The 12,949-nt window shown below is 46.7% G+C and overlaps 1 protein-coding gene and 1 long non-coding RNA gene across 3 annotated transcripts in view; both read right to left on the reverse strand.

Moving 5' to 3' along the window:
- Positions 1-12,949, reverse strand: part of samd11 (sterile alpha motif domain containing 11) — a 59,824-nt gene that overhangs the window by 35,614 nt on the left and 11,261 nt on the right. For both annotated transcript variants that reach the window (XM_052059733.1, XM_052059734.1), the window contains exon 3: positions 8,582-8,757. In XM_052059733.1, coding sequence (XP_051915693.1) covers positions 8,582-8,757 — 176 coding nt within the window. The remainder of the gene's footprint in view (positions 1-8,581; positions 8,758-12,949) is intronic.
- Positions 676-7,387, reverse strand: LOC127596885 (uncharacterized). Its single transcript, XR_007961583.1, has 2 exons — positions 3,826-7,387; positions 676-3,221 (listed from the first exon to the last, which is right to left on the reverse strand). It is a non-coding gene; the product is annotated as an uncharacterized LOC127596885 (long non-coding RNA).

The raw sequence follows: 12,949 nt of genomic DNA on the forward strand, positions 1-12,949 counted from the left end.
TACGTCTTGACACAGTGCTTTCTTCCGCACAATTAGGGCGTCCCTCACATTTTCCGTTGCAGAAAGTTGTTTTATACTGTAGGCCCAATCGACTGGTGTGTGCGTGGGGTGGAGGGGCGGGGGGTGCTTGAGTTGTCGGCTGTAATTCTTTTCATGGCTTTTCAGATCATTTGCATCTGGCCACGCTGTTAAAAGTCAGAGTGGAGTTGCCAAACTTTGAATACCACTGACGCAGGTGATGGTGTGTTAGCACAGGCATCAGTTGCAAACATTACTGTCCAGAGTTGTGGTCATTGCCTTCTCACACTATGCACGGTACCGAAAAAACACATCGCGCTTATTTCTTGATGATGTAACACTGCGTGGTGCTGTCCAGGTATAATTTATATGTTCACTAACATGGCGAAATCTATTCACTGTAAGGGGGAGCCTTGGTGCACAAAAACGTCCATTCGTTCTTCGCCTTGCTTTAAACTGAGAAAAAAAAGCAAAAAAAAATGGGTTTACATCCCCAAGTTGGCTGGTGCTGCCCAATTCCCCATCAATTACCTTCTTTCCTCGCCAGCAGACCCACACAAGTGTGTCAGGGGGGTATTTCATTTGCAATCTGATTACCATCCTGATCGCATTAAATACCATAATGATGGGAAATAGCCGCTTAGCATTCAGGGGGAGTGTAGCAGCCGTCTAGTGGAAGTGTCGTCACACTTAATGGCAAACAGCTTGTGGAAGCAGAGGCTTGATTTTTTTTTCTTTTAGCTGACATTCCAAAATGCTAAGTCTATATATTCATTAGTCTCTCATTTCGTCACCCCAAATAAACCTTAAAAAGGCTTTTTTGTTTTTTTGCCCCATGTTTTTGATTTTGAACTTATCCTCATATGTCGCAAAGCATGACATGTCAGCTCGCAAGATGATTAAAAGCAGAGCAGTCTCTTAAGGGGGTCTGCTGTGACTCGGCAAAGCAGCGTTTATGGGACAGAAGTGGTGAATGGTTCTTAGCTGCGACCACGATGACGATGCCACACTGTTTGCGGCTGCTGGATTTTTTTTTTTTTTTTTTTAAAGCCTCATGATTACAGGCTAGCGCCGTAATGTCAGGCTGCGGGGCCGCCAGGCTGTTTTCCACACGCTAACAGAAAAGATGAAGGTGAGCGTTGAGGGCCTAATGCTGGCCTCCGACGGTTATTTTTCAGTCACACAGAAGCAATGACTCAGTAAACAGTCAGACGGTCACCTAAGATAGGAGAGCCTTGAGTGGCCCCATGAACTGCAAACGTTTTACAATCATAACAAACATCTTTCCGTCCGTGAGATTCCCGCTAACAAACGATGCGTAACGCTGCAGCCAAACTCATTGCCGCCCTCCCTCGATGGGTCACTCAAAATAATCATAATACTATCGTGAACTCCTCGGGGAGGTTAGAGGTTTATTATCCTTGCGTCACGTCGGCCGCTGCGAGCCATGAACGGCAAGGGCATTGTTAGCGGAGTAATTAGCGCACTTTTCTTGAGCTGTCCGGCCTGGACTAATGAGGGGCTGAGGCCGATCTTCACCCACGTCTGGCTGCCCTCGGGCCCACCCCCTTTTCCTTTCAGTGGATGGCGGCAAGGTCACCCCCCTCCCCCTCCCCTAGAGGGTGGAGAAGGGGATGGAGTTTAAGATCCAGTCACCTGAGTCAGCGCTCCCACATGAGCTCTCAGGATGGGAGCTTGGTGAGGATAGGCTGCGGGGAGCGGAGTATTATATTAATGTTGGGCCTGGCCGCTAATAGGGACATGATCCGCCGTTTCATCCTCAGCTCATCCTCGAAACGGTCAACTCCACCCTTCCATCCTGAACCACGGGAGACTCACTGACCCGGACGTTGAGGTGATAAAATGGCTGTTGACACACGTTTTAATCATAGCATTATCTCAACACGCTATAAAAATGTTTGCTCGTGCCGGCAATAGTCCTAGTGGACATGATTTGCTTCCGTAGATCATTTCGGGGGAAATTGTGAATGGTCGCTTTACCGTGTTACTTTTTACCCCGCATTTTTGAAATCCTAGACCCTCCAAATAAAGAAAATAGTGGAAGCTCTAAGAGTAGGCGCAATCCTTTCTAGGGTACTTTGTTTGCACCATGTCCCATACATCAGGCAACTACAACTGAGAACAGTCCAGAGAAACAGGAAAGGACTCGGCACGGTGCAGCAGTACCCCACTGAGGCTTTGGCACGCCGAGTCTGGGGTGGCGATGCCTGAGGTCACGATATGAGCTGGCAAAAGCTGGCGCGGAGGCACGTCTCACACCGCCACTGGCAAAGTGCTGACAGACGGACGACGGGGATGTGAATGTGGAGGAGAAAGAGCGACTGAGACAAGACAGAAAGAGGTCAAAAGCGGGATGGAGCGTGAAGATCGAGAGCCGTAACCTCCAAAACAGCCCGAACGTAAAATCCACTGCAGCCTACACCAGACCTGGGCAAAGTACAAATCCGTCAGTCTCTGACCAGCCCTCAGAATGACTCTGAACTCAAAGTAAGACGTAAAATATGCAGTGATTTTATTTTGTTTTCTTTTCTTAAAAACACACATCTGAATGCTTGTGCAGGTGAGGTAGCAAGCAAGAGCTCAACCTGTGTCTGACTTTTTGTCAATCTTGCCGTGCTTTATCCATCCATCGATCTATCCATCCATTTTTTCCGATCCGCTTATCCTCACAAAGGTTGCGGGGGGTGCTGGAGCCTATCCCAACCGTCTTCAGGCATAGGCCGGGGACACCCTGAACCCGTTGCCAGCCAATCACAGGGCACACACAGACGAACAGCCATCCACACTCGCATTCACACCTTGGGACAATTTAGAGTGTTCAATCAGCCTGCCATGCATGTTTTTGGAATGTGGGAGGAAACCGGAGTACCCGGAGAAAACCCACGCAGGCCCGGGGAGAACATGCAAACTCCACACATGGAGGCCGGGGCTAGAATTGAACCCGGTACCTCTGTACTGTGAGGTTGTCGCGCTAACCACTGGGAAGCCATGCTTTAGCAATAGCCTATTTAGCAACTTTTCCGACCCCGCTAGCAACTGTTTTTTTCCCAAAAATCGACTAGCAAAAATGGCAACAATGGTCCCAATGCTAGCAACATGCTTATTTCCTGCACTTTGAAGGGAAGAGGGCCAAGAAAAGTCCTTCATTCACAAAAGGTTGTTCGGCATGCTAGCAATGGGGGCTCGAATTGAACCCGGTACCTCTGTACAGTGAGGTTGTCGCGCTAACCACTGGGAAGCCGTGCTTTAGCAATAGCGCTGTTGTGAAAGCGCTATATAAATCGGCATGTATTGTATTGTATAGCCCATTTAGCAACTTTTCCGACCCCGCTAGCAACTGTTTTTTTCCCCAAAAATCGACTAGCAAAAATGGCAACAATGGTCCCAATGCTAGCAACATGCTTGTTTCCTGCACTTTGAAAGGAAGAGGGCCAAGAAAAGTCCTTCATTCACAAAAGCTTGTTCGGCATGCTAGCAATGGGGGCTAGAATTGAACCCGGTACCTCTGTACTGTGAGGTTGTCGCGCTAACCACTGGGAAGCCGTGCTTTAGCAATAGCGCTGTTGTGAAAGCGCTATATAAATCAGCATGTATTGTATTGTATAGCCCATTTAGCAACTTTTCCGACGCCGCTAGCAACTGTTTTTTTCCCCAAAAATCGACTAGCAAAAATGGCAACAATGGTCCCAATGCTAGCAACATGCTTATTTCCTGCCCTTTGAAGGGAAGAGGCCCAAGAAGAGTCTTTCATTCACAAAAAGTTGTTCGGAATGCTAGCAATGGGACCAAAAATAGGAAGGAGGAATCTAAGAAAATAAAAGAGGCTTGTGTGTGACGTGCAGTAGTGGCGTGAATGATGCGACGTCACATATGAGAGGTATATCCCCCCCCCACCCCCCGAAAAGGTTGTATCACAGCATTTGCTGCTCCTATGGACAAAGTGTTGGAGAGAAAAGCGAAAACAATTATTTATACAAAAAAGAACTATGCTACTGACCTACTAGCCGCCACTGTACATTTAAATTCGGCTCATGCAAATGATTTTTGTTTTGTTTTTTTTGCTTGTGCTGCTTGCAGCTATGAAAGACAGCACAGAATTGAGAGTCAAGCAAGCAGAGGTGAGAATAAATAAGAATCAAAATAACGAATGAGCAACAGTCGCTCGTCTTCAACTTAATGCTGTTCTCCCTCAGGCACAACAAGTCACTACAATTGGAACAGTGTCGCTGATTTTGGCCAGACGTAATCTATGTTCGTCTTCCCTTTTTCACACATGGTACCGTGTTCATATTTTCTTGTTAGGAAACTCTGGAAATAATTCTCTAATTCGTCAAACGGAGATCAAGAGCATCAAATGGCACACGCTGCGTTCAAATTTGAGATTTTTGAGAGACTTATGAGGAATTACTTAAGAGTTACTTGTTGTCAACACCCACTCAAATACGAACTTTTGCAACTTTTTTCTATTAGGGCCTCGGAAAACAAGCGTCAACAATACTAAAATGGCTTAAAACAAGAAGCGCTTCCACAAAGCCATAAAGCCCCCCCCGAAGCTCACTAATTAACACTTAGAATAGAGACATTTCCAGTAAATTCACACTGTCCTTCTTGTTCCGTTGTTCAATACAGCCACAAAGCGAAATGTTGAATGCGTCAGAAATAAAGTGTTTCCGTGGTCGTGGTTATTTACTCAGATTGACGAGAACATAACCATGTGCAAATAGGAACCAATCCTACGGGAAAAGGCCTGCGTTTTCAAGTAAGCACGATTCCACTTATTTAAGTTCAAGGGTTCGTACGGTTGCGCATTACTCGGGAGAACGGCGGCTGATTAAAGAAGTTGCTGGCTCCATTGAATGGGATAGGAAGACGCATCGTTTAAACACCGCTTTGGAACAAATATATGAATAGATGTTTTTTTTTTCAGGGTTTGTTTAAAAACTGTGAAAATTAAACAGTGTCACTTGCACAAATGTTCATAATTGTGCCCATGGATGGATTGGATAGAAATTGTACATAATGTAAAGTAAATGGGCCTGAACTTGTGCCTCGTACTTTGCGCCGTAAAGTCAATTGGCTCGTTTAAGTAAGGTCCCCGGTTTCTTTAATGTCTGCTTTGCCACATTTAGAATGACTATTAGTCAGCTTGAAGTGAAATTCTGGAGGTCTTTGGGTCTTTTTTTTCCCTCACACTTTTTGATCTCCTCGTTCAGTAATATTATAGACGTTTCCCCTCAATGGTGATTAAGTGGCAAATGAAGTGCTCTGAAAATGCATAAATATACACCCACCACTTACCCTTCCCCCCCCAAGGAGGATAAACAGAAGACATCAGCAAGCTCCAGAGATGGTAACTGGGTAATTAACCCCGACTTTTTGTCAGCACTTTTTAATCAATCTTTAAATGAACTGAAAAGTGATTGTCTTATTTTGTTTTGTTGGTTTTTTTTGCACGGTATTTCATCTTTGAGATGAAATGTTCCATGGGTTTACCATACTGGACATGAAGTGCGATACATCAATGATTTTCCTTCTAGTGCCCTTGTGAAATATTACTTGGGTGGCTCAAGTATCTTTAATGTTGTTGATGCTCTAGTGGGCATACACAGCATAGATTGTGGCGATTTCTGTGATAGGTCGTGATGTATCAAGCGGCGTTATAATCCTCGGTCCTGTAGTCCTCCTATAAAACGGCCATTTGTAGTTGTCGTCACCTGTGGCTCAAACTGAATATAAAGGGAAGAACTGAGGAGATAAAAGCAGAAGTGTGCTTCTTATTCAGCCCATTATGCCGTACAAGGTTATGTGGAGAAGACACACACATTTGGCCTCAATTTAGCGACACGTTGCGGCCGCCGCTGATGATACACACGCACACACACACACACACACATATACAGGCGCCCTGTATTTTTCACATCCAATGGCCAAATCCAATTTGTTAAGACCCCTCTGCGACTCACTTACGAAGCTGCGGTCAATGGAAATCGCATTTCTGTGATTGGACATCCCATTATCCCTTTCGTCCAGACCTGTATCGGCGGATAAAGCGGGGCCGAGACGGATGCCCAGGACAGACCGGAGCTACGGCTCCAGTGAGTCCGTCGCCTTTCTAAAGGGTAAAAGCCTGACATATTCGTCATAAGTGTTCTTTAAATTCATTATCATCTTAACACGCCAGCGGCGCAAGTGTCAGGGGGAGAGGAAGCCCTCTTAAATGAGGTTAGTGGATCCATTTAAAGCGTCACAGTTGGTGCGCTGTCCGCTGTGTCACACGCCAAGTCTCAAGACATGAAAAACATCTCCTCCGCTAATGAGCTTGCACAAGCTGCTAATAATGCAGCCGGGGGACTTTCTGAGGTTAATCAATGAACGGCCGCTGCATTATATTCATCCCGACTCGGTCAGATTTTAGAATTGCACAAATCAGTTTATCCAAGCATCAAGTGATCGCAAATGCATGTGGCGCCTCTTTGAAAAAGTCACATGAAGGACTTACTGCGAAGTGCGCCAAATTGCATCGAATTTTCATCCATCCAAGCGCAACAGCCCATTTGGCTTATCTCAGTGAGACAACCTCACCCTGACCCTCACTGGGCCTGTGTATGACGTATGACTGTGTGTGTGTGTGTGTGTGTGTGTGAAGCTGATTATTATTGAAGATTGATTTGCGCTGGGCGGTCCGGCGTTCCAGTGGTTAGCGCGTCAACCTCACAGTGCAGAGGTCGTGGAGTTTGCATGTTCTCCCTCGCGCCTACGTGGGTTTTCTCCGGGTACTCCAGTTTCTTCCCACATTTCCAAAACCATGCGTGGCAGGTTAATTGAACACTCTAAATTGTCCCCAAGCGTGAGTGTGAGCGCAGATGGTTGTTCCTCTCTGTGTGCATTGCGATTGGTTGGCAACCGGTTCAGGGCGTCCCCCGCCTGCAGCCCGAAGAAGGCTGGGATAAGCTCCAGCACACCCGCGACTCTTGTGAGGATGAAGCGGATCGGAAAATAACTGGATGGATGAATGGCGCTGTTTGGTTGTCATGATTGAAAAATATTGTTGATTATTCATAGAAGTTTTGTACATAACGTCCAGCAAAATTTGTTCTCTGCATTTAACCCTTCCCTGACGAGCAGTTGGCAGCGACTGTGGAACAACAAATCCAAATCTGGGTGTCAGCACCTTCAACTCAACCTTACATATTTTTAATTGTGGGATGACCCTAGATCGGGGGTCGGCAACACGCGGCTCCAGAGCCGCATGCGGCTCTTTAACGACATCTAGTGGCTCCCTGTAGCTTTATTAAAAAAATGTTTGAAAATGGAAAAAGATTTTGATAGTAGGCTAATGTAGTTCAAATAGATATAGATAAATGTTGCAGGTCCGAAAAAGGAGAGCTGTGGTGTTGTTTTTTTAAACATACACTTTATTTATACCTTTAATAGTCTCGACAAACACAGACATGTCTACTTCCGACTCTGTGCGTTCTCTCTTCTCGTTTGATTCAAGAGGCGTTCAGGACAGCCTCCGAAAAACGGAAATTCATGATCTCTTCACTGACACTACTAAGAAAAGCGAAAATAATGCACCAAAACAAAAAAAAAAAATCAACCGAGGAAATTACAAAATAAATTCTATGGGGGCGTTAGTGAACACACAACAAAGGAATGAATAACAAACAATTCTGAGACAGTCAGTCTCTTCCATACATACAGCATGTGTTTCCTTCATTGTAAGTTTTATAGGAGGGCTTTTATTTTTTTGCGGCTCCAGACATATTCGTTTTTTGTTTTGTTTTTTTGTCCTATATGGCTCTTTCAACATTTTGGGTCGCTGACTCCTGACCTAGAGTAACCGGAGAGGAGGCACATGGGCATGGTGAAGGTGCACACTCCAATTCAAACTCAGGAAGGACCGAAAGTCAGGTACACAGAGCGGCCCATGCTGGAATCAAATTTGGGAATCTCCTTGCAGCGAGGCAGCCGCTCATTCGCCGAGATACTGCAAACCACTTCCAGGTTTCATCATAATGCGGAGTTTTAAGCATTCTGACTTCCTCCCATTCTGACGTGATGAATAGAGTGTGCGCCTGGGGGCCAAATCTGTTTGCTGATGCCAGACAGCGGAGTTCTTAATTTGTGCGGGGTTGCTTTTAGGCAGCGCCACTTTTTCCTTCCATTAATCCTCGTCTGATTTATTCTGTTTGTATTAATTAATCACTTTGTGCGCTTAGATCCTCAATCTTGTTAAATGGGCTGCAAAAAAAAGAAGTTGTCCATCAGGATGAGCGTCGGCTCCCTGCGGTCGTTTCACTATTTGGCGCTCGAGGTGCAAAAAAGATGACATGAGGTCATCGCGGCTAATGTACGATAGTTTGAGCACAGACCAAGTAATGCTCTGGGAAAAAAAAATACATCCATGACTCAACATAATGTCAAGATGCACATCATGAGAAACAACAAGCCTTGAGAGCAAAAGCCATCACTATCTGCACGTGTTGCAGAATGAGCCTGACGTACGTACTCAGTCACACATCAATCAAACGTGACGTACCCCTTGCGCACGATACTGTAATGAAGCTCGTCTTCCTGCTTGATGTGGCCATGATCCCCACTGGTCCGTTCGCTCCCTTCACTGTCGTCACTGCTGAAGATGGAGGCCAGCTCCTTCTTGGGCACACGGTTGGGGGGCAGCGGGATGGTGCGCTTCTCAGCGAGGCGGCCACGATTCTGGACAACGAGGCACACGCGGGAGAGGAGTGAGCATTTCAGCATGCCGAGACAACAAGTGCAAAACTTCAGCTGATTGATACAAGCCCCGGTTTTGACTGCAGTCTTTTCTATGCACAAAATGCTATTTTGGTGGGTTAATATCATTCCTGTAAACAATTCGGACGTCTGGGTTAGCCAATGTAGCATCTTTGCTAGTCACCGCAAAACCCAACAGTCTTATTCCGTCCTTGTCAACAGCCCTCAATGGTTCTGAAAATGTCGTTGGAGCTCATCCCCGGGCTAAAAGAAACTATCCAAGTCCTCCCTGCAGCTTTAGCTCAAACGGCTACATCTTCCGACATTAACGTTCGCGAGATGATGCTTTTGGTTTCCTCACCCAACTGTCCGGAAGGAAACCACGGCTGCTTCAAGTCCCGCAGTTCGTATTTGATTTCAAATCAGCATTTGATGTGCCAGTGACCGTATTTCAATATTTGTGGCCACAATTGTCTTTTGCTCACGAGTGCAGTTCTGTCGAAATCAGTTCCACACCACTGTGGACGACAATGAAGCTATTGATGATGCAATACCTCCTTGAATGTGTCAGTTGGCGCTACCTGGCCGAATCGACTTTCGACGAAGCGCCCGCAATTTGATCTTGTGCAGATGTGCCACATGTTGTGGCCGGCGAGTGGACCTCCGAAACATTCTCACCGGACAAATAAGCAGAAACATTTAGGAAATTTGGAAGCCCAGCTCGGACCTTGAATGATGAGCACGGGCCAACGACGGGCAGACGAAAGTGAGGAGCGCGAGCGGGGAGGAAAGGAAAAAGAAAAAGGAGGAAATTGGAAGCGAGCAAGAGAATTGGGACGTTTAGAGAAGGAACGGAGCATGGGTTTGTGTTTGCGCAAGAGGGGCCACGGGTCAAACGGAAAGAGAGACAAAAAAAAGGGAGAAGAGAGAACGTGGCGAGTAAAACTTGTGAGAGAAAGCTCCACAAAAGAAGGTGGGTGTGAGAAAGCGGACATGGGAAGTTTAAAGTCCTCCCAGGTCTCTCGCTTTCTTTTGTACGCCGACATCTCCGCTCCTACTCCCGGACGCCTTCCAGCCCTGCAGCTATCCCTTCAACCGCACGCAATCCCGCTCTTCTCCCTCGCTCCCCTCCTTTTCCTCTTCCCTCCCCCTCCTCGCCTCGCTTCTCGCCTCCCAGGAGGCGCTGCAGCGTGAGTGGCAGCCAGGCAGGCGGCGGCGGCGGCGGCGGCGGCGGCGGGAGGAGGAGGAGGAGGTAGTCGGGGGCTTCTAGCCAAGAGGCAAACAGGTGCAGCCCCTCCGGAGTCTCTCAAATGGCAGACATTAAACAGAGCCGGGAAGGGGAAGGGGAAGGGGAGGGAGCGCGGCATGGGTGAAAACATCCCCCAGGATGAGCAGGCCACAAACTTCTGCCATATTTCTCTCCCTTTACTATCCCTTCATTGGCCGCCACAGAAAAGCACTTTGCCCACTCTTTCTTCTTTCCCGCCGCGGCTAGAATTGCTCTAATGCTGGAGGACAGCGCGAGGACCACTTTGTCATTTGGGGTGGTGGTTTGCGCTGGAAGGGCTGGGAGGCTTTGTAAACACGAAGCCATCAACTTCACGTCAAGCACAGCAGACCAAAACACTCGCATCTGTTCAATGCAAATTCTCAGAGTCAAAGTCCCTTTATTGCTCTTGTTAAAAGGGAAACACAAATGTGCCCTTGCGCTCCACTCGCCCCCCCCTCCCCCGCACACACACAACCCCCACACTCGGACACCTGTTCCTGGTCTTGACACGTTGCGTTTCCCCTCCAAAGTGGGGGACTTTACTCGGAGCATGCCAGCATTATAGCATCTACAAGAATAGCTTGTCTGAGCACACTTGTGACTAAGACTGCGAACGCGAGTGTGTAGACAACCACCCACACTGGCTGTGACATAGCCGGGCTGACAGTCCCCCGTACCTCACCTCCCCCCCACGCCCGCACAACACACACGCCCTTGCCTCTCCCGGAAAGCCCCGATGCTTTCTTTAGTGGCACTGACGCAGAACTCGGGTTGAGCTCCCACTGCTTCCGGCAACACTTCCGCAACACGGGGGAGGGCTCGCCAAAGCAAAAACACCGAGCGTAACACACCCCTGGCAGCCCACGTAGGAGCCCTAAAAAAGGAAAGACGCACAGCGCATGCGTGTGTGTGTGTGTGTGTGTTGCGGCAACCTTACTGTGTGTGGTCAGCCTCGTTTCAGACGCGGAAAAAAGTCTCTCATAAAAGTCCCACTAAAAGCACCACTATGAATATCGCCTCCCACGTGTTCTCTCTGACAGTCGAGTAGCCAAAGAAAATATCTGGGCTTCACATTCAGACATTAAAAAAAAATAAAATAAAAAGCCCTCACATGTATGCTCATTCTGTTAACTATCCATCGGACAGATCAGAAAACAATCCTGACAAGTAGAGCACAACCTCAAAACGATTGAAACGATTCGATACATTTAACACACAGGCCACGGCATACAGCAAATGTTGAAGTCGAGGTGTGAATATGTGATCTTTAAAAAAAAAAGAAGTACCACCTCTCGTTCATCATCCACAACCCAACAAAGAAGAAACCCAAACATGGCAGAGTCGGTCGGCGCCTGTTGCCCATTCATTCTTCCTCTCTTATTTCCCTTTTTAATGCAGAAACCAAACTTTGACTTCAATAGTTATTCTTAATATACACACTCACATTCACACCGTCACTGAGTGGGAACCGATTCCACATTGCCCGCACGCAAGTCTGGCGAGTGCACCACTCCGCCATCAGTGACTGGTTATGAAATAGAACAAACTTTTAAGATGAAAGCACCCTAGACTCGGGAATCCAAGCAAATGAATGTACTGTGCTAAACTAATAAAACATTATAACATGAAATGAGCTAATTTATGATGAGCGTCAACATGTTAACTTAAAGTAGAAGAGGGAATAGCATTGCTGTGTTGTCAATATGTGTTTTGGCGGCATGGTAGTCGACTGGATAGCACATCTGCCTCGCAGTACAGAGGTCCAAGGTTCGAATCCGGCCTTCGGCCTTCCTGTGTGGAGTTTGAATGTTCTCTGCGCGCCCGTGTGGGTTTCTCAGTTTCCTGCCACATTCCAAATACATGTATGTATTAATTGAACACTCTCGATTGTCCCTCGGCGGGATTGCGAGTGTGAATGGTTGTTGGCCCTGCGATTGGCTGGCAACCAGTTCAGGATGCACCACACCTGCTGCCCGAAGACAGCTGGGACAGGCACAAGCACGCCCACAACCCTTGTTAGGATACGCGGATGAGTATACTACAAAAATTGCAATGTCTCTAAAAATGAAATGAAAACCACTTAACTTTTATAAGGAATGTCTACACTTAAGTTATGTCAAATACTGCACTAAAGTTGATAACGTTTAAGTGGCACACTGGTGACAAATACTGAAATAACTGAATGTGGGCGTCAACACGGACAAACATCTGATTTTAAAACTACATGTGTTGTTTCTGGTGCCAAACTGTTCCCCAAATTGAATTAGTGTGAGTAAATTTGTGTAAATGAAAGGCATGAACTTGATGCACTTTTAGGTTGTCACTTTTTGAAGTTGAGTGACGCTAACGTGCTTTAGTGTACAGGGGCGCTGCCACATCAAATATGGCGGACAAGCTCACCTGAAAGGTACTCTATATATAGACTCTATTTGTCGTTGTAATACTCTGTGTTAGACTCAATATATCGATGTCTATGCTTAAATAACGATCATCGTATTAAAATTGTATGGGTTCAAGACTACAGTGTCAGTGGTGTCTAATCCATCACTTTATTGGCTTTTCAATTAAATGCAGAAATGACGAAGTATTTGACCAGTGATCGATGAGCTACACGAGCGAGCTAACCTAGCTAGCTTACCGTACGTTCACAGAGCCACTTAGATGCACCAGACAGATGAAAGGAAACTTTGTAGCTGTCGTCTCTTTCATCTTCAAAAGCCTTGCATGTTGCTCTAGTCTTTTTTCCAGTTTCATCAAGACGGTCATCCTTGAATACAAAAACGTCGCCACGCCTTTTTTCTCACCACAATTGACTGCAAGCAACATGCCCCTTCGCCTCATTTGCATGCAACCATCGGCGTCTATATTGCGGTGCAGAGACGCTCCTTTCGAAGTGCACATCGC

The sequence above is a fragment of the Hippocampus zosterae genome, chromosome 2 (assembly GCF_025434085.1).
Source record: "Hippocampus zosterae strain Florida chromosome 2, ASM2543408v3, whole genome shotgun sequence".
Taxonomy (NCBI): Eukaryota; Metazoa; Chordata; class Actinopteri; order Syngnathiformes; family Syngnathidae; genus Hippocampus; species Hippocampus zosterae.